The sequence below is a fragment of the Hypomesus transpacificus genome, chromosome 18 (assembly GCF_021917145.1).
Source record: "Hypomesus transpacificus isolate Combined female chromosome 18, fHypTra1, whole genome shotgun sequence".
Taxonomy (NCBI): Eukaryota; Metazoa; Chordata; class Actinopteri; order Osmeriformes; family Osmeridae; genus Hypomesus; species Hypomesus transpacificus.
Window position 1 is genome coordinate 4832661 of NC_061077.1, and position 20656 is coordinate 4853316.

The window sequence follows — 20656 nt, forward strand, 5'->3', positions numbered from 1 at the left end:
TGCATAAACACATTTATAAATTTTTCACCACTGGACTTTGTGGCCTCAGGAAATAATGTGATACAGAAATGTCAATTGTTGTCAGTAATGTTTTTGCTAAATTTTGCTCCTTTGAGGTAGAAAAAGCCTGGCTATATAAATGCAGAAACGTAAAAGCCTAAAGGCCTCAATCCAGTCGGTAACTAAATGGTAGGGGTTCTCAGGTCATGAACACAGTATAGACTCACATTGAACAGGGGTGTCACTCAGAACTAACAGTCACACAAATCAAACCATTATAAAAAGCACATATGGAAAAACATATAATTAACATTTTGTTTAAAATGTCATACCTCATGAAAGACATATGGAAACTGTTTAGGTAAATAGTATATTTTAAGCCACAATATTTAACTTCACACTTTTTAGCATTCACCTGAAAGCATTTAATAAAACGTATTAGCAATGCATGCACACCAATGCAAGAATAATAATAAAAAAACAAGTGCCCCCTGTATTTGGGGCAAACATTGAGAACACTAAAACTGGTAAAAAGGGGGCATGCACTCCTTTTAATCAAATTACATGTGGTATAAAGCTTAGTACATAGACATAAACAGTCATTTCAACCTAGAACTTACAATAGGGCCTATGCCTTTATTCAAGATAACATACTTTTTACCTCTGAAACTGTTACCCTTGTTGATTATGTTAATGTTCTAGAGTTGGCATATAGTACTTTAAGTACACTTAGAAAAGGAGAACATATTTGCCCACAACAAATTAAGCTTCATGTTCAAATGAAACATATCACAAATACACAGAAATACTGAAGGATGGAATACAAACAGAAATATATCTTCAAAGATATTTTCAGCACAAATACTACCAAATTCAATTTGAACCATGTAGTAAGAAACCAAAGAAAAGGCAAATGTTGGACATGAACAAACACTTCGTTCATATTTGGATTTAGAAATGATGTTGTCAATGAAAATGGACTGACATCACTGAGTCAGTAGTTGGGGGCTGCCAATGACAAGATGACAACATAGATGCACAGAACAGAAGGACACAGGGTCCAACGCTCTCACAAAGCTTGATTGTCATGAAGGCAAAGGAATGTAGACATGCAGTAATTGTGACAACAAGCAATTTAGACAGAGATGATGGTTAAACCATACAGTAAATGTGCAATTTCTTTAGGAAATACCTTAAAGTCTTAAAAATAAATAAAAGCTTTAATTGTAGAATCTATGCGGATACTCTGTCCAATAACAAAATATGGACAGTTATCACACCAATTACATTTTGACACTGTTAATTTGGGAAATAAAGGCAAATGAAAGTATTTCCTGAATTAACTTGAAATGAAAGTGCACACAGATGGCTTGTCCTTTTAAATACTTTGTACATTAGGTCACGGGTCAAGTTTAGCTGCTCATGGACTAGAAATGTATTCAGATTTATTTTTATTTTATTTTTTTGTGAAGAAAGCGGATGCCTTTAAATAAAGAACGGCATAAAATCTTAATCTTAAAATCTTAAAATAAAAAATAAGAAATTTGTATAATTATTTCAAGTTTGCTATCTCCATTTTAACATTCAGCCAAGCATTGCTTTCATTCCTAGTATACGTTGATTTAATATTACAATTATTGAGATTAAAGGCAGGAGCAAGCGGTAACTGGAGCGGTATACTGAACAAACATCTCAGTGCATAGAACAAGAGCAGAATGGAAGAATGAAGCAAATATGTACACTCCTTATAGAAAGAATTTTCTTAAGTATTACTGATAGAGAGAAAGAAAGTTCCAGGGTCAGCTGTCAAGATTCCCCCTTCTGGAGTTAAGTGCTCTGAGCAATGACACCTGGATCAGAGACTCCAAGTCCCCTTATGCATCTCTTTCAGGACACATTCTTGATTTCATCTTTGCAGGACCACAGCTGAGATGCATCACATGCATTGAAATAGTCTGTCTGAGAGTAACACAATCTGAAAGGGATCTCTTTAGGCTGTGGTCATGGGATGGGATGGAGCAGATTTACAGCTCTTGGGTGGGTAGGGGCTTGGTGGGGGGTCATGCACTGGAGTCTGTGATCTGGCTGTTGTAGTCGGAGGTCTCCATCTTGAGGATGTAGGGGATGATACTGTCGATGGGGACATTGCCAATCAGGCCTGTGAAGAAGAGCTCTTCTGTGATGCTGGAGCTCATCAGACGCAGGGCTGGTAGACGCATCAGGATACGTGTCAACCTGGACAGCCAATCAGACAGTAGGACAGGTCATAATGCTTCCCTATAAAAAAGGACCAGACATGGTACAGAGTATCTTAACAGTCAGACAGTGGTTTCATGTTACCTGTATGTGTCAAGTGGGTAGGCTTTTTGCACATAATCCTGAAGTTCCATCTGGGCCTTCTCCTGGAACTTCTCAATAGGGTTGCTGCTATTCAGACTTGGATGATCTGTGGGCATGAGACACACAAATAATTGCTAGCTGTGACCAGAATATGATACTATGTCTGGACAACATCTCAGCCTTCTGGACACTGGCCATTCATTTGATACTACAATACCAGTCAAAAGTTTGGACACATTGGGAAAATGTGTCCAAACTTTTGACTGGCACTGTATATCTGGACAAAATGTCAGATACACTTACCAGGACTGAAGAGAACTATGGCTTTCAAGTAGGCATACTCATAGCTGTCTGTCTCCATCTTGGCCATGCTGTTGCAGAACTCCTGCAGCTTCCAGATGTGCTCCATCACTAGCTTCACTCTGTCCCCGGACACCTTGTCTGCAGTGGACCCACACACCGAGCTCAGCTAACAACAAGCAATGTTTACTAAATACATCATATAGATAGATTATTCATGTTCCTTTTCCAATGAAATAAGTTGCAACAGTGTGTACAGAGCCTCACATAAACACTATATAATATAACCAATTGACATAATTTGAAAGAATGAAAGGCTGTACTTTGGTGTGTGTATCTGCATGTTGTCTGGGCACGTGTGTAGGTCTGTGCTGAGACTTGATGCCATACCGTCCTGGATGCTACTCTGCAGGTGGCTGATGATAGCAGCCAGGATAGTGGAGAGCTTCATGATCTGGGCACACTGAGCCAGACCCAGGGTGAACAGCTCATTCCAGCAGGCCCGCACCAGACTGGTGTTACTGTCTGGACTGGGAGACACAGGCAGGAGGATGATAGCACTGAGTATTGAACAGTTGGTTAAATACAAGTAGGTGTTACACAGCCATCACTTAGTTCTATCATAGTAATACCCACAAACCTCCACATACACACACCAATAGTGGTGGTCTGAGTATAATGAACCTGCTAGGATGACAGTGTTCTCACCCGAGAGCTGAGAAAGCAGGTATGGAACGTGCCCAGTGCATGGAGAGGAAGAGGAGGCGGGATGCTGATTCACAGATGTAATGTACATTCAGATACTCAGGAACAGGGCTGGGCATAGTGAGCTGGTACAGAGACACACAGAGACAGGAGGAAGGGTTAAAGCCTGGATAGAGGAATTGAAGAACAATAAAAGAGAAGAATGAAAGCATAACCGGGTTTAGCTTACTTGTTGATACATTATTTGGCTATGGTAAAGATAATATTCATAGATCTAAGCCCCACCTTGAAGCCGATGTGTGTGTCTGTGAGCAGCGGCCCCTCCACCTCCATAATGGGGGTCACTTGGTCTCGGCTGATCACCTGGATTGTGGCTCCATCCAAACAGTCCCCCTCCTCCGCCAGGTTTTGCCCCGCACCAGCATCTGATGGATTCAGGGCTTTGGCCAGTGTATCAAAGGCACTAAAACAAACATATACATTTTTTTATTTTGTATTTAAATTCATCCAGTCTATTTATTTGTGAAGAAATGCAAACGTCCCTGTTTATGGATTCAAGAGTATCAATAACAAATAAATGATCATTTCTCATTTGCGTCCTCCAATAACTGCTGAAACAATGTTGCTCTTTTTTGATGCATGACATCCATCAGCAGACAGCCCACACACAGACACAAGTTGTCCCAAAGTATCTCACTCAACACACTCCTCTGCACTACACACTGTGTACCGTGTTATCTCACTGGCAGACTGCTCCTCCTGCAGGCTGTCTGAGGTATCTCCATTGTTCAGAGACTCATTGAGAGAATCTTTAAGGCTGGCCAGGGATGTCACCTCATTTGCCAGCGTCCCTAGATCCCCCTGTCCTGGCTCTGCCTGGCGGAGACACACAACTGGTTAGCCACTAACCAAACCACTGGGAATGGGAACTCAACCCAATTCCATATATTCAAGAAGATCAAGAATCTATTTTCACAAAGCCACTAAAAGAAGGCATTAGTTCCATGATTCTGAAAATATCTGATTTAAATAAGACTGTACAGGGATTTTCAATCCAGCACTTTCACTCTGAGATGCTGTGTGAAGCCAGGTCCAGACCTGGGGTAAGGACTAGAGGAGAAAACATCTACCTTAGTTCCAGTGGCCAGCAGAAAAGTCCCATCAGCCTGGATTAGTGGCTGCTGGATGTTCACCAGAATCCCAGGGTCCAATAGGTTGGAGCTGCATACAAAGCACAGTAGCAGAACCAAGTTCATATGTCTGATGTGTGCCTGTGTGCAGACAGATGTTGCATCTTTGTGCCAGATGGGGCATCTCCTACCTGGAGCCCTCTCTGTTGGTGATGAAGGTTGGTGTGGCTATGAGCGGGCTACGCAGGTCCTTTCTTATGTATATCTTCTCTGTGGAGGCGGCACAGTTGGCTGGCTTCTCGCGGGGCAGGTCGATAGGCTTCCTTTCACTCTGCACCGCTGTGGGGACAGTACGGAATATGTCCACCAATGTTATGTTTGTGTTGCACGCAATATTACTCAAATGTCTGGACCTCCAGTGTTACAGAGGGAGGTGTATAGTAGGCCAGTTGTGTGTGTACAGTATGCATGTGTCTGGGAGTGTCTCGGGACTGTATAGTAGCACACGACTCACAATCCATCTTCATCCCCATTTCCAGGCACTTCCTCAACCGACAGAACTGGCAGCGGTTGCGGTGGTGTTTGTTGATGATGCAATCCTGGTTGCTGCGGCAACTGTAGGTGAGGTTCTTTCTGACACTCCTCTTGAAGAAGCCTTTACAACCTTCACAGCTGACTGCCCCATAGTGTCTCCCTGGAGAAAACAGGAGTTGTGATAGGTGGTTGTTTGTGTGTGTATGTGTGTGTGCACATGTGTGTATCTATACCTGAAGCCTTATCTCCACACACCACACAGTACTCCACAGGCTGAGGTCGGCCTACATCCCCTGACTGCCCCAGTAACCTCTCCACTGAGGCTGCGTCCATGATCTGGAACACAGGTAGACCGACTGTTAAGGAAGAATTCGAGTGGCACTGTGTAGATCTGAATAGTTAAGGGATATGGTTTTAATACAATTTATTAGACTATACAATTACATATGATTTAAACAAAGTACTTTGTGATCCGTCTTGGCGAAGGGTGTGATAGCCACAAATCGTTCGCAAGAGTGATGATCAGCCAGCACACATGCACTGCCTTATATAAACTTAAGATCAAATGGCATTCTATATGGTCAATCAATCAATGTAGCAAACTCTGTGATTGGCTAACTCAACTTAGTGACAGCTTGAAACAATACCAAGTGTCCAGTGTGTCCCAAAGTTCTTTGATGTCACAGCTCTCCCCAGAGCAGTAGATAATAAAGTCACAGGGGTTGACCAGTCAAATGGTCAACTGTCCTTTGTGTGACCATCTTCAAACAATACTTTTAATTAACACAAACAATGAAACAGGACACAGTCCTTCTAGCCAAAGTTCAGAGCAACTGTCTCATTGACCCCTTACAGTAACCAGAGGACAGAAGGCCATATAGGATGCTTCACCCATCCCCCAGGGCAAGCTGCCCACAGAGCCATCAGCACCTCACATTCCTTTGAACTCAACTTAATTACCTTCCCTTCCTGTCTCTTACCAATGAACATAGAAGATTATAGATTTCATACACATACATCTATGCATATGACCAACATTTCCATTACACCGACATTATGTGTTATTCAGCACGTTCCATCTGTATTTTACAATGGAGTGGTGGTGTTGTGGTGTGTTGTGTACCTGTATCCTGCCTGGCACCATGCTGTCTGAGGTGGTGAAGATGAGCTGCTTCTCTGAAGAGGCCAGGATCATCTTGCCTGTCCCAGAACCATCCGCTGTAGTCAGTATGAACTGCTGCTTGGGACCACTGGACCGGTCCTTGGCTGTGACAATCTGGATCTTCTGACCTGTCTGCTGGTCCGTTACAATCTGAGAGGAGACAGAGAGACAGAGAGACAGAGCGAGAGAGACAGACAGACAGACAGACAGACAGACAGACAGACAGACAGACAGACAGACAGACAGACAGACAGACAGACAGACAGAGAGAGAGAGAGAGAGAGAGAGAGAGAGAGAGAGAGAGAGAGAGAGAGAGAAAGAGAGAGAGAGAGAGAGAATTGGTATGCACAGACATTCGAGCAAACCACTCTGTGCCAGGTGTAAAAATGAACTTTTTGTCAAATCCCAGTAAGAGTAGTAGTGTAAAGTAGTGTGGTAGGGTACCTGTATACGCTGTTGGGTGGCAGTGGCCTCAGAAGAGACAATCTGAAAGCGTTGTGACGAGCCACTCATCACTGAGTCTGGAGGGGAGGACTGTGCCTAAAATCAAACACACACTAAACATGCACAGAACCTCGTTTACACACCTCATAATGATCGACATATCCCCATAACAGTTAAACATAGAGCAATGCAAGATCTGAATATTACATGACACATACAGAACATTAAGTACATACCTACAAATATTAACTACTCATGCAACACAGCTGATAAACAAACTGACATACACACACACACACACATTCATTCCCATACTCACTGGCTGCATGCAGGAGGGGAGAGATGCTTGACTGTGCCCTCAGTGTGACCCCTCTCCACTGAAGGTTAAGAGTGGCCTCTGTCTCCACGGCAACCCCGAGGAGACAGAATCGACCAGCCCCCAACAGTCCGCCATACAATCCAGGCAGCTGCATATCTCCTTCGTCTCACAAAGTGAATATCATATTTTAAGGAGGAGCACTGAATGGTGCCCTTGCCCTCGCTCTCTCTTACACACACACACACACACACAAACACACACACACACTTCCACACTCACCAAACAGAGAGACACATCACACACTCACACACAGGCAAGTGGGGTTGAGTGTGTCACTTACCTCTGCCACCTTGTCAGAGGCCACTATCTGCTGAGCATGCAGATCTATGTTGGTCGTCATGGTGACCAACAGGTCATTAGTGAAGCCTGTTTGGAGGGTTGCCAAAGATTTGTGTCAACCTCAGAGACAGTAAGATTATCCTTTACTTTACCAGAACATATAGGCTAGTATGTTCCTGACCAACCTACATAGCTTATATAGTACTATAAGGTAAATAGATCAAAAACGTTACTTCAACTTTAAGAGCCAATGTATACCTTTTTTTGCAGACTTCCCGCAGCTCTATATCAATTATCCATTTAAGATTGAGTATCTTAACTCGGAGAGAAAATGGGCTATACTGCTCTGAATTGCTTAGTTTAATATCCCCTAGCTGTACATTTCACTTAATCAGATTGATACACTCTTACAACATGAGTAGGAGATGGCTGCAGTGCAACTATTTTGGGGTAGCCTAACAGTGCTATCAGTCTCCCGGTAAATGTAGCCAGAAGATTGATTGCATCCTGCCCATTTCCCGGGCACAGTGAGCTTTTTTTGTATGCTCTTGGTGATATGTGATAACTTGTCCGCACAACCCACAGTTTGACCTGAGTCCTGTGATCCGCAAATCGATCTCCATTTTTGGAGAGAAGGGTGCGTGCCACTATTTTTACAAACTTGACGAAATGATTCGATTTATTGTTGAAAACTACAAGACAGTTTGCTTACGAACTTTAGAACCTGGTGATAAATGATGAACGAGGGTGTTATCACTTCTGCAGGGAAGGTTGGTACTGGCTAAAGCACTAGGCATTCGCCTTTGGACCTTCCGCTCATTGGCTGGACCTACAAGTCAGTCCAGCCTTTCTGACAAATGCATCAAATACGGAACAAAATGGAGAATGTGGCTATTCGCCAAATCTTTCGATAAATGTATAACAACTAATTAAATTGATTGAATGCACAGAATTACATAGGTCATTTAAAACAGATATTTTCATTAATAAATTCATCTTATTGCGCTACAATATGCAATCCACTCATACGACCATTTTCCCCGAGATGGCAAAGGTAAAAGGGTCGAGTTCAACTGCGCTAAACCCGACTGGCTAATGTTAGCCAGCTGACATGACTATTGCATATGCAAGTTACTACAATATCCTCGTTTTACATTTTACATACACCTCATGTCACATGGACAACACTAATATGATGCGGCATAAATCAAAGGTATGAGGGATAGCCATTTTATTAATTAAGTGCAGTCAAACATCAAAACGCGCGAAGCATGACCGTGCCGCTAATGACGTTCATTCCCGGCCTGGGCGAGGAGACTGGGGAAAACACTCGCTACAGGGAGCCCGCTAGACAGCCTAAAACATGCTCTTTTTGTCTATTCTGTGTCTCCATTCCTTTTAAATAGCCTTAAACTAAAGACAAAAACTTACCCCGTGAACAAAGATTGTAGGTCGTTGTTCTCTTATTATTATAAATATTATAATATTATAAAATTTTTGTTTTTGTTTTTCTTCTATGAAAGGTCATAGTTCGTGACCCCGTAACGCCGGCGTATTTGGAGTTTTTTCTTCTTCCTTCTTTCTCACCCTGCGCTTTTTTCTCTCTCCAAGCGCACAGTGCAACGCAAACCAGACAGCGCTGACGTCAGCCTGTCTGCTTCTTTTGTGAAGGGCCATGAAGGCCGGGCAAGTGTTGAGAATGGAAGCTTATTTGATTTTAAAAACGGAATACCACTAAAGTTAAATAAAATCCTAGGCTACATAATTTTTGACGTTACTCAGAGGGAGGCTTTTTTTAAATCGTTTTTAAATGTCGACGTTATGTGCTTGTGCTTGCTTTGTTTTAAAATATATTTTCTTATAGGTAGCCTACATATCTCTTCATCTAAAATATAAATTAAATAATAGATTCACTATTATTAGTATTAATAAGCTATTTTTCAGCAGTAATATTATTTGGTCATCTATTTATGTCTCTCATTGAATACATCCTGTTAAACACATGGCCTACCTAAAGATTTTCTGGATTGGAAAGGATATGATTTAATGTTCTGGATAAAACATAATATAAAGACAGTAACTAAAGAAAAGCCGGAACTGTACAGCACTGATATTAACGACAATGTTATGTTTAAAGAAGTAGCCTAATTTAGTCAACTGCTAGCCTACTAGGTTATGGCCTGTTCATTTCATATCTGTATTGAACCGATTACAAATTAATGTATATATATATTATTGTATAAACTTATGTTCAGATTATATCCCTATAAGGATGGCTAGTTATTAATACAAGGGCCTTGGTCAAGTTCATAAGCTTTCTTACTCCTATGCAGGGTTAGGTCTGCTGAATGTGAAACTGTATCCTTTTCAGGACAGTGCATTTGAATAACCTCTGTTATCATCAGTTATTATCAACGTGGAATTCTAGTTTAAAATGTAATTTTGTATCAGTGACACAATAGGCAATGACAGGTCTACAAACGCATACACTACTGATAAAGTCCACACGATGTCGCATTTAGCCTACCATGAAGAACAGAAAATCTGCGCCAACGTTTTGAACGATGTGACAGAGACCGACAGGATCCTTATAGTAAAATGTAGGCTAGTCCTACACGATACAATGTAATAATAATAAAAACAACACTATCAGTGCTGCACATTGACCCAAAGTATATCCGTGATCATAAAACTCTAACAATGTTTGTTTGTCATTTACAACCGAAGTCATTCAGTTGGACCATGGCAATGATGGAAAGTGTTCACTGGGAGGGGCTGTTGGAACAAACAAGAAATGATGTTCGCGAGTAGACTGGCTAATCATTGTATCCCCTTGTTATTCCGCCGAAGCATGTGATATCATATGCGGATGCTTCTGTGACTTGTCTACCGTTTATATTTTTTATGTCGCATAGCTAGAAATTGTTGTGGGGAGGACAACCAGTGAATAGGACAAGGTATGTGAAACCCACTGTGATTTGTACGATTTTCGTAGCTGCATAGTCCCATTCTGGATGTTACTGCAGCAGAGTACCACTCGACCGCTACGTCTGTCACTTCCAACATCCCGGGGCCAGGAAATGTGACTTCCCTCTGCCACGAAAATCGGAGAATATCCCACAAAGGGCAACGCATTTCGACACGACTACAAGAAAAGATTCTTATGGTGTTTAAGTGAAAGTGAAATTTGGTTACAAAGAACTGGTAGAGGGGTAAGTTGTGGAGCTTTCATTGGGTGCTGCAGTGTGGAGGTTGGAAGGAGGTCATGGTGGGGCGGGGGTGGTGGGTGTGTAAGTCCCGCTTCGGGAAGCGGGGGGGCGGGTTTGGTTTCCTACCTGTCATTTGTGTTGTGATAGTAAGTGCAGCCTTGTTTGCGCTGTTGTTTGTGGACTCTATCGAGTCATGGGCCATGAAAATGAACACAGTGGTGGAGGCTCAGGGAGGTATCATACCTCCTCAAAGTGTGCCCCCGACTAGGCCCGAAGAATACCTGCTCATGCCCAGCCCTCTGGTCTGTCAGCGTGCCAAACCGTACCTCATGGTCATGGTCACCTCTGCACCAGCTAATCAGAGGGCTCGCCAGGCCATTCGAGACACCTGGGGAGGGGAGGTGGAGGTCAAGCGCTTGCGAGTCATGACCCTGTTCATGGTGGGAGTGGCCTCTGACCCTGGACTCTCCAAGCTGTTGATAGAAGAGGCCCGTGAGCGAGGAGACCTGATCCAGGGACGCTTTGTGGACAGCTACTCTAACCTAACCCTGAAGACTCTCTCCATGCTGGGATGGGCCCGCCGCTTCTGCCCTCAGGCACACTTCACGGCCAAAGTGGATGATGATGTACTCTTCAATCCAAGCGCCCTCCTGCACTTCCTGAACAGAAGCCGTAACCCCTACGAGCAAGGGGACTTGTACCTGGGTAGGGTGCATCTTCACGTGGCCCCAGACCGTGACCCATACAGTAAGCACTACCTCCCCGCGGGAGCCTACCCTCCCTCCGTCTTCCCAGACTACTGCAGCGGTACAGCCTATGTCATGTCCCGCTCGGCTTTGCTCAAGATTTCCTTGGCAGCAGCCGCCTCACCCCTGTCTACCCCTCTGCCTCCCGAGGATGTATTTGTGGGACTTTGTGCCCGTACTGCTGGGGTGCTGCCCTCCCATTGCCCTCTCTTCTCCGGCGGCCCTTCAGTGCCGTATGGGCGCTGCTGCTACCAGGCCATGGTGTCCATCCACCACATCCCACCCAGAGAGATGCTCCGCTACTGGGCCGACGTCCACTCTCCACCTCCTTGTTCCTGGCTGGGCGTACGCACATCCCTGGGGGTCTGTAAAGTCAGGGCCTTGCTGGGAACTGCTTTAGGGATGGCTCAGGGTTTGTAATGGTGTTGGGATAAACCAGCGTGATGCTTCTCGCTGCAATACTGTGAATGGCACAAGCGCTCTGCTTCATTAGGTATGAGAAACCACTGTGCACTTTTTATAGCTTGATTTAAAGATGTACTTGAATTTAATTTGTGATGAATGGAAAGGATGGCATATTTGTTAAAGCTAAAAGAAAGGTACTTAATATGCAGGATATATGCATGCCATTAGTATGAATAAAGCCTTTTAGTTAAGGGCTTACCTTGTGTCTTGAGAGCTTATGTCCTGTACAGTATATCCACTCCAACCTTTATTGTTTTATTTAGAAGATTAAGAAGTTATTAAAATCAGGTGCACAATGTAATGGTTAGAACACACACCTAAAGTATAATAGTTATCCATTAAATTGCACTGTTACTTATCAGGCATAGGCATACTATAAACTTAAGTTGCACACAGTTAGGTTGCATTGACAATGCTTTACACAAGACAGCATAAAAATACTACCTGTAAATGATAGCAGTCTCTCACCAAAAACAGGAATCATCAGCTACAATGCAGTAAGCAAGCAAAACAATATAACTAAATTACTGAAGTTTGTTTCTGTCTTTTCAAAACATTACACTCTTCATCCAAAAAGTATAAATTGTGTTGACTAACTTTCCATGTAAGTAAATAGTTCTGTTTATTTAAAATGTATGAAAGGAAAGACCAGGTAGATCAGAAAAAAGGGTTCCTTGGTGGCCATTTAGTTACAAAGATATTTGAATACTAAAAAGGATAGACAAACTGTCAACTCGTTATCTAAACCTGGAGGTTCTTCAGCTCTCCACTGCCCAGATGGAGCAGCAAGATTGTTCAGATGAGATGAGAGCCAAGGGCACCCTGAACAGCAGCATTTGTATCCATGCTCTATTACCTCATTATCTAATATGTAACTGTGGTGTTAAGCAAGTAGGCTGCGAGTAACTGCATAGATTTTCTGGTCTGTTGTTTGACCATGGGTTGGGTGGTTTGACTTTTGTCAGCCATTGGCAGAAAGGGGGATTCAATACTGCTGCAGAGGGCTATAAAGACAGCAGTTATTTGATGGCAACCTGGTAGTTTAATTAATCCAACACCTCAAATGACACAATGGTAATCCTAGTGTAATGTCAATGTCTCCCTTTCAATGTAGACATGCTTTAGGAATATTTCCCTACCAAGCGTGTGTGGGTGTTATTACATATGTGTTTATGATAACATGCATTGGTCACAAATAAAACATTTTAAGTTGCATTTGGAGCTGCAAATTAATTGTCTTCTCTGAAAAACACAGTTGCTCACATTTCTCATTTCTTTGTCACCATTTGAGTCGCTTCTTAAAAGAGGAAGTTCATTGGCTCTGTTGACAAACTATTTTGTCAGTTTGCAATGTATTTTGAAACCTCAACAACAATCACCAAGTAGAACAGGTTCCTGGTTTGTGTTCCGACATTCCTTCCGGCATTCCAAACAAATTATTAATCGCATGAATGTGTTCATCAACAGTAAACGGAACTGTTTATACTGGAGATCAAATCCGCAAAATCCCATACACAGTGGGCATGTTCAGAAAAATTGACATGGCCTAGTTTAGGCTATTAATGATAACGTGGCAACACCCCAGTAGCATTCCTCCACATTCCAATTTCACACAGGATGATCAAGTGTCAAGCTTTCAAATGGTTCCTTTTACCAAAGTCAAAAGATATGTCCATTAAAGGGCTGTTAGGTGTTCGCTCACATAAAACCCAAACACAATTTTTTTTTTCTATTTCCTGAACCTGTCCAGTGCAGAATTCTGTCCAGAGAAGGTTTGATTTTTCTTCTCTTTTTCTTTCCTTTCCTTTTCCATCTTCATCCTGTCTTCCACTGTTTTCCTGATGTCATCCTGAAGAGTGAAATGGGTTAGTGGGGAGCAGGGACATTAGGGTACTTCATCTCTGAATAGTCAGACAACTCACCCTCTGGTCCTCATGAGCCACTTGCTTCTTGCGCTTTTCGACCTTTCCACTCGAACTCCGACCTTTGGTCTTATGCCTAGGAGTGAACTTCTCCTTGGTCTGTGGGTCATAGCCCTGGATACAGAAATACACACATATTTCATGGTGCTCTTTCCTGTCCTTTATGATGAGTCAAATATTTTGTGAAAAACATTTGCAGACCGCCGCCAAGCAACTGACCAGAGCCTGGACCAGGTCCTGGTGCCGTTGTTCCCAGGTGGCCTTGTCAACCTGGCTTAGCGTTCCTGGGTCCAGACATATCAGCTCTGGCTGAACCTTCTCCAGCAAAGCCTTGACCTCCCACTCTTGCCTCTGCTTAGCACTTCGGTAAGGGTTGGCATCCAGGCCATCAAAGTTAGGCTCTCCAGCACCTACAGGGTGGGGGAAGGAGGGTAGAGTAGAAAGATAAAGAAACTCCTGTCAGTCCCAGACTTGTGATATGTGGCGGGTGTTTTTATTTGTTTAGTGCATACTGACCTGGTACAACCATGCTCGTGAAGCCATCTCCATGTCCCACCCCAAGGATATCTTCAAAAGGGCAGAAATGGACCCCCCACACTGACCCTCTCACCCGGTGGGCCATGTAGGGCTTTGTCACTGGGGTGCTCCATACATCTCTATAGACCTGCAGAATAAACAAACCCATGATCCCAGAAACTTTCACATGGAATCCTTCTTTTCGTGATCCAGGGGCCCGTTCTCCGTACGTCGCTTATTACATCCAAGATCAAATGACACATCCAAGATAACATCATCGTGCTAATCATGATCTGGCTAAATTCCGTTTTTCCAACACCCTTGTTGTTTATGATTAGTATGGCTGGATTGAGTTATGCGTTGGTCTAAAAGGGGGTATGTATTGATAGTGGAAACCTTGATCAGCAACGCTGCTATTGGCTGCTCACCATGGCCAAAAAGAGTGCCCCGTGTTTTCCGCAACAGAGCCAAAAAGAGCTTGAAGGTTACTCCAAATTTGAAGATTTAATCAGAAAGACAGGAAACACCTCAGTCTGCAAAATCCAGGAAAGGGCTGGCAAAAAGTAGCAGACAAATTAAATGTAGCGACCATGTTTGATGTTTTATCGCTTATTACAGTAGGCTAGGCCCATTTGTCTTTGTATTTTCATTTTATAATAATTACTTTGTTTATCATCTAATGTCATATAATTGAATGTGGTTCCAACAAATTAATTATGTAAATGACACCCTCACGAGAATACCAATAGGCTATCTCTCAAAAAGTAAAGTAGCCTGCTGTCTCAATAGGATCAAGCAGTGTGCGATTAATATTAAATTCTGCTATTCATTTATGCACCTTCTGCAACAGGTTGTTGTCGGAAAAACGGACAAGACATGGCTGTGAGAGACTTCCTGTATGACCTTTGCTTGTAAAGCCGCAATCAAATCTTGTTTACATAAAATAAGCCTGCTCCCGAGCAGGTTTAAGCTTACGTACCTGTTGCTATGACAGCAAGTCCAGGAAGAACTGTACATTCCAAGATCATGACAAATCCTCAACAATCAAATCCAGCCAACTGAGTTAGCGACGTACGGGGAACGGGCCCCAGGTCTACATCCCCTCCTGCGGTCACCTGTTTGTGTTCTAGAAGAGACTAACCTGGACTATGTCTCCTGTGGCAGCTGACAGCAGTCCCCTCTGGCTCAGAGACAGACAAGAAGCTCCCGCAGGCAGGAAGTAGGACTGGAGTGGCTTAAATGTTCTGAGGTCATACACTTTCAGTTTCTTGTCCATGCCTGATGTCACCATGTACCTGCAGAGACATATAAAGTAAGAATGTCACAGGAAGGAGCTCTGATGGGCATCAAGAGAATGGCAGCATACAATTAACCAGAAACACCCCTAGTTTTAGGGTTGTTGTGACTCACATGCCCGACTTGTCAACGGTGACTGAACGCACTCCACCCTGGTGACAGAGCATCTTGACGATGGACTCCTTCTGATTGGGTGACCAGAGGGTGACTGTGCCATTGGAGTGGCCTAGGTGGATAATGGCATTGTGGGGGTTCTGGCTCATCACATCCAGCCGGCCAGACTTGGTGCAGATGGCTGCCACCTCCTTTCCTACAGACACGTCCAGGTACTGCAGGAAACCTGTGGCACTCTGATCCGAGTAGTGGGAGAAAATAAACAATTAACAGATGAACATTACAGCATAGTTAATCTACTGAAGGATGTGGATGTAATTTAAAAGCCCTTTAGAACTGGCGAATGCATCACAAAGTGTAAAACATATGCAGATCATACTATGTAGCGTATTGCCAAAACATTTCTCAATAACCACTGAACTCACTGCTGTAGCCAGCAGGAAATGGTAGGGGAGAAACTGCATGCGGAGGACATCATTAAACTTCCGGATGCAATGAAGCTCAATGCCGTTGTTGTCATAGATATACAGCCACTTTTTCTGGGCCACTGCGAACATTGCCTCACTGTGAAGCCACCTAAAGGACAAAAAAAGGGTAGCAGAATATGATTTAATTACGGGAAAGGTGGTAAATGCTTTGTGTGTGTTTCTGTGTGCTGGCACATAAGGACTCACTTGACATCATTAACTGTCTCCATCACATTCATTTCACACATCAGCTGTTTAGACTGCCAGTCCAGACAGGTAACGTGACCTCTCCTCCCACCAAGCAGTAGGTGTCTGAGGAAGGAAAAGTACATGTGAATATAAAACATCACATTCATTGTTGGTAACATTCACTGGGAACACGATTGTGTCATCTACATCAATAAAGAGCTGTTCTTGAGTACGAGGTGACACTGACCGTCCAGTTTTGCTGTAATCGAGACGGTATGGCCCAAACTGAGCCAGGTTCAAGTTGAAGTACTGGGGAGAATCATTGAAACATATTTTACGAACTAGTACGGTTGGGGCAATAAGACTGGTGTTTTTTTCTCTCTATATCACATCTCACCTTTGCCCCAGATGTTATATCCACCGCATCAGCAATGTCCTCCTGTGAGATGGTGCAAGTGTCCTCATCCTCATCTCCATCCAAGAACCTGACAACAGAAGGAAGTAGATCATTCCAGAGAGATTTTCTAGGAACATGCTCTCCTCACTGACAACAGTTCCAGGATTTGGATGGCACAAGTAGTCGTTCTTGTAGATAACAGTGACAGAAGAATTACCCAGCATCCTCTGGAAGGAGAAGGTCATGGCGTGCAGCTTGTTTCTGAGCAAGTTCTGAGGCTGCTTCTGAACGATCAACAATATCTCTGAGTTTATACTGCAGTCGAGGAGGCTGAGGAAAACAGAAAGAGAGAGAGTATTAAAGAAGATTAAGGGAGGCGATCTGGTCCTTGATTGTGATCATAGTCCTGGTAGGGAGTAATGCAAGTGTCGAACCAGTTTCCCTTTTTCTCCTCTCTGGAACTTCATTAGGTTTTGCTCTGGGACAGGTGCAGAACCAGGGAATGGGTCTGATTTCTGTTGGGGTTCATACAACAATCATATACAAAGCCAATTCGCCAGTGAGATAAATTAAACAAAGGTTGGAAATGTCCAATGTATTCTCATATTTATTGACGACTCACCCCTGATATAAATTTGTTTCCTCCTCTTTCCTGTTCACGTTCTCGTCTCTTTTTCGCCCCTTCCATCCTTGCAGGAATCTCCTTCTGTAGTAGAACATGCTCGGTCTTACCTTCATTCTGTCTTTTAAGATCTTCCTTCCCTCCGTCTTCCTCAGTGCCCTGCCAGTATCTCTTGGCAGACTGCTGCAGATAACAAATACATTCGGAGAGCACTAGAAACAGTCAATAGGACACTTAAAAGTATTCTTTCTGTTAGTAGTGGTCTTTTAACGTGTGCTCGAAGCTAGCCATTTAACTGGCTTTTTTTTTCAACGTCCAGTGGAATGAGTCCACAGATAACTTTCCTCCGAATTGACGATATATTGTTTTCCTACTTATAGATTTTTATTTAATTTGTAAAATAGGCTACCTTTTCCTTTTTCCCCACGTGTGTCGTTTCCAACGCTTTCTCACCGGGCGCCGCCATCTTTGTTGTGTTAGTTTTTACTTCCGCTTAGACGGAAGAAACTCTGAATACGTCATTTGGCATTATTAGGTGCGTTCGACATGGACTATGGCTGCATGAAACGACCGGCGGGCGAGAGTAGCCGCTTGCAGTCGGGGAGGAGTTGAATACGGCTCTGTGAAATCGGACATTCCAGCTTCTCGTTGTTTGCTGCGTTGATGTCAGTCATGGTCGATCAAGCGCTGTTTGCTTACTTTACTTTATTTATAATTTAACTTGGTCTTTCCGTTAGTGAAAAGGCTGACTAAAACCTTTTCTTTAACACATTTTTAATTCAATTAAACTTTTTTGAGCGTTGGCGAAACTGAAGGTGTCCGAATATTACAAAACACGCGTCAAAGTTGTCGTGTGTGAGTCTGGCCAATCATGAAATAGCTGTGTATTCACTTGAACCCGTGCAGTTGCTCTTGAGAAAATGCGCTCGGCTACAGAGCCGGCAGTTCTCGAATCGATCCACGGTACTTTGATGGCGACGTCACAGTGACGTATCCTCGGCGCCGTCTCAAGTCGGGCAAAAAGTATAACTAACCTAATCACCCTTTTATTTATGCTAGACTGTGTGCTTATAGGTCAATCTTTATTTTACTTAAAATGTAATTTTGGGGGGAATTGTTTTTGTGTGATTAGGCAAGAGTTGCACCACCCACTTGTTTCCTTGGAGATCACAAAAACTCCAAGAATGTTGTTCCCTTTAACTAATCATATGACCTAAATCACTTTACAGTAATCTACTGTACAAAAAAAAGATTAGAAAATGGATTCCATGTCCAATGGCTTGAAGCCTCAGCAAATGTAATATGTAATTAGGACTATAATGTAGTCAAGACTACATAGCTTCCATCTTAATAGCATATTCAACTATCTTACTTGCATAAGATTGCCTAGAAGAGCAATCCCCCTCTGTTCCTCTGCTCTGACACGCCATTAATGTGAAGGTGAAATAAGGGAAGTGTGTGCAAAGGTACACATACCTTACACCACCATATATACAGTCACTCACATACCTTTTTAAATACCTCAAGCTTTCATTTTTTTCGTCAGAAAACCTTCATTGTTGCACACTGAGAGAGACAGAGACAGAGAGAGAGAGAGAGAGAGAGAGAGAGAGAGAGAGAGAAAGAGAGAGAAAGAGAGAGAGAGTCATTAGTTGGATCAGTTACGTGCCATCAGTTGCTATGTTTTCAGAATAGGAGGGGAGATATGCAGAAGAGTAGGGAGAAGTTGTGTTCTTCCACAGGCCCAGGAAACAGACTTAGACATTATTGAGCTATTCTGATAATATATTAGTCATTTTACGTAAGAAATTGGCTAACCTAGTGGTCCTCCGTATCTTTCACACACTGAGTTAAGGTTGATGTAGTTAAGTTTTTAATTGAACATAGCCTACTTACAATAGAACAATGGTAAAGGGGTAGCTGCAGTCAATGGTAGAATATCGTAACTGCATAACTGTAACTTTTGTACTGACAATGAGGTATTTGCCAGGCTTTGTAACTGCAAAATGGAAGCCGGCTAACCCTTACAAAAAAGAAGTATACTTCAAGTTTTTTTTGTAAGTATACTTAGTATAAAAAGTATACTATTATTATGTTTCTTAAAGTATACTAGCAGTGTACTTATTTATATGCTATTTTTGTACTAAGTAAACTGAATTGGCCCACTTTTTAGGTCATTTAGAACACTTTAAAGTACACTTATAGTGTATTTCAAGGTTTACTTTTGAATACTGTAAAGTAGCCTGTGTAGTGCACTTTCAGTTCATCAAGTATACTTCCTAGAGTACTTCAAAGTATACTTTAGAATACTCTAAAGTAACCTGTGTAGTGCACTTTCAGTTCATGAAGTATACTTCCTAAAGAGCCTCAAAGTATACTTTGCAATACTTTCAAGTGCACTTTCAATTAATGTAAGTACCTCAAGAAGTAAACATAATAAATTTAATTTTACTATGACTTGCTAATAAATAAATAAATGGTGGTAATGCAGGTACTGAAAAAAAGCTACTTACTGCACATGCATCAACGTCCGACGAATCTAGCTCTTCTAAGGAAACGTAACAGTTCATGGTTACAATGGTAAACCAGCACAACAATGACAATCACCATGCAACAAAACACTACATTCTAAGCAGACACATTTAAAAACCGAAATTCATGAAGTTACATTTGTATTTCGAACAAACAGCAAACTTATCAGCAAATTTCAACACTATTTTTTTTTCTTCCATTAATACTCCAATTGATAATTATGTTTTGGCAGTAATTAAGGTTACAGCTTCAGTAACAAAAAAAGATTCAATGTGCAATGCATAATAGATTTTCATAGACATGAATAATTAGAATGAGATGGATCCAAAAAATGTAACCTGCAATGTACTTTAAAATTATTTCGACTGTTTTTGCTGAATAATAATAGAAAACGTACATCCTACTCCAGAAGAAATGTATACCATTTTATGTTTCTAAGCATACTTCTTAAAAGTATATCAAAAGTGAACTAAAAGTGTACCACCCATATTTTAGTATACTTATAGTATACTTTAATATACGTATTTTTTGTTAGGGAATAGCTGAAAAGGACACGCTATCAACGATGTCCATGCCCTGATCAAGCACAAAACGAGTCTTTAGTCTGAATGTACAGGGCTGTTGTTGTATGTTTAGCGCGTGTGGATCTGTCTATTTAAGTCACATTACTAAAGAGAATAAATAAAACTTAAATTAATTGCCTATTATTCTATTATGACAATGGACTGGACAGATTGGTCAGATTGGGACTTTGTTCCATCATGTAGATAACCTGCTAATTATTACGACCGATCACAGTCGGTTACTGAGTAATGGAGAATTAGGACACATTATAAACACAGGGGTGTTATGAAGTGTGTGGGATTGTGCGTACATGACTGTTCCAAGTGTGTGTTGATCCAAGGGCT

At 42.3% G+C, this 20656-nt stretch overlaps 3 protein-coding genes across 9 annotated transcripts; 1 reads left to right on the forward strand and 2 right to left on the reverse strand.

Moving 5' to 3' along the window:
- Nucleotides 1-85: 85 nt before the first annotated feature.
- nr2c2 (nuclear receptor subfamily 2, group C, member 2) lies at nt 86-8911 on the reverse strand. Of its 5 annotated transcripts, none has more exons than XM_047040618.1 (16): nt 8705-8911; nt 7275-7360; nt 6935-7099; nt 6616-6728; nt 6133-6321; nt 5243-5345; nt 4990-5169; nt 4667-4814; nt 4476-4566; nt 4076-4221; nt 3631-3808; nt 3349-3470; nt 3031-3170; nt 2644-2781; nt 2341-2446; nt 86-2235 (listed from the first exon to the last, which is right to left on the reverse strand). In XM_047040618.1, exons 4-16 carry the CDS (start codon nt 6682-6684, stop codon nt 2061-2063), a joined length of 1785 nt encoding a protein of 594 aa, XP_046896574.1. In that variant the 5' UTR covers nt 6685-6728; nt 6935-7099; nt 7275-7360; nt 8705-8911; the 3' UTR covers nt 86-2060. The 5 variants fall into 5 exon arrangements, with proteins under 5 accessions (XP_046896574.1, XP_046896576.1, XP_046896577.1 ...); XM_047040620.1 differs by lacking the exon at nt 8705-8911 and adding an exon at nt 7532-7802; XM_047040621.1 differs by lacking the exon at nt 6935-7099.
- A 1141-nt stretch (nt 8912-10052) lies between these two features.
- b3galt4 (UDP-Gal:betaGlcNAc beta 1,3-galactosyltransferase, polypeptide 4) lies at nt 10053-11789 on the forward strand. Of its 2 annotated transcripts, XM_047040923.1 has the most exons (2): nt 10053-11391; nt 11479-11789. In XM_047040923.1, the coding sequence occupies exons 1-2, from the start codon at nt 10539-10541 to the stop codon at nt 11646-11648; spliced, it is 1023 nt and encodes a 340-aa protein (XP_046896879.1). In that variant the 5' UTR covers nt 10053-10538; the 3' UTR covers nt 11649-11789. The 2 variants fall into 2 exon arrangements, with proteins under 2 accessions (XP_046896879.1, XP_046896878.1); XM_047040922.1 differs by having other exon boundaries at nt 10053-11789.
- A 138-nt stretch (nt 11790-11927) lies between these two features.
- Nucleotides 11928-18100, reverse strand: wdr46 (WD repeat domain 46). Of its 2 annotated transcripts, none has more exons than XM_047040920.1 (14): nt 17626-18100; nt 17217-17399; nt 17029-17109; nt 16812-16924; nt 16595-16682; nt 16445-16506; nt 16216-16320; nt 15967-16117; nt 15542-15777; nt 15273-15426; nt 14132-14279; nt 13835-14025; nt 13616-13729; nt 11928-13542 (listed from the first exon to the last, which is right to left on the reverse strand). In XM_047040920.1, exons 1-14 carry the CDS (start codon nt 17680-17682, stop codon nt 13423-13425), a joined length of 1803 nt encoding a protein of 600 aa, XP_046896876.1. In that variant the 5' UTR covers nt 17683-18100; the 3' UTR covers nt 11928-13422. The 2 variants fall into 2 exon arrangements, with proteins under 2 accessions (XP_046896876.1, XP_046896877.1); XM_047040921.1 differs by having other exon boundaries at nt 17217-17396; nt 17626-17812.
- Nucleotides 18101-20656: the final 2556 nt, after the last annotated feature.

Coding starts and splice junctions, on each gene's coding strand:
- wdr46 (XM_047040920.1), bottom strand. CDS start 17,682: ATGGCGGCGCCCGGTGAGAAAGCGTTGGAAACGACACACGTGGGGAAA. Junction 17,400..17,625: donor ACGTGGGGAAAAAGGAAAAG/GTAGCCTATTTT, acceptor TGTTATCTGCAG/CAGTCTGCCAAGAGATACTG. Junction 15,778..15,966: donor ATTTCCTGCTGGCTACAGCA/GTGAGTTCAGTG, acceptor TACTCGGATCAG/AGTGCCACAGGTTTCCTGCA.
- nr2c2 (XM_047040621.1), bottom strand. CDS start 6,684: ATGAGTGGCTCGTCACAACGCTTTCAGATTGTCTCTTCTGAGGCCACT. Junction 4,567..4,666: donor ACCAACAGAGAGGGCTCCAG/GTAGGAGATGCC, acceptor CTTTGTATGCAG/CTCCAACCTATTGGACCCTG. Junction 3,809..4,075: donor TCTGCCAGTGAGATAACACG/GTACACAGTGTG, acceptor TGTTTGTTTTAG/TGCCTTTGATACACTGGCCA.
- b3galt4 (XM_047040922.1), top strand. CDS start 10,539: ATGGTGGGGCGGGGGTGGTGGGTGTGTAAGTCCCGCTTCGGGAAGCGG.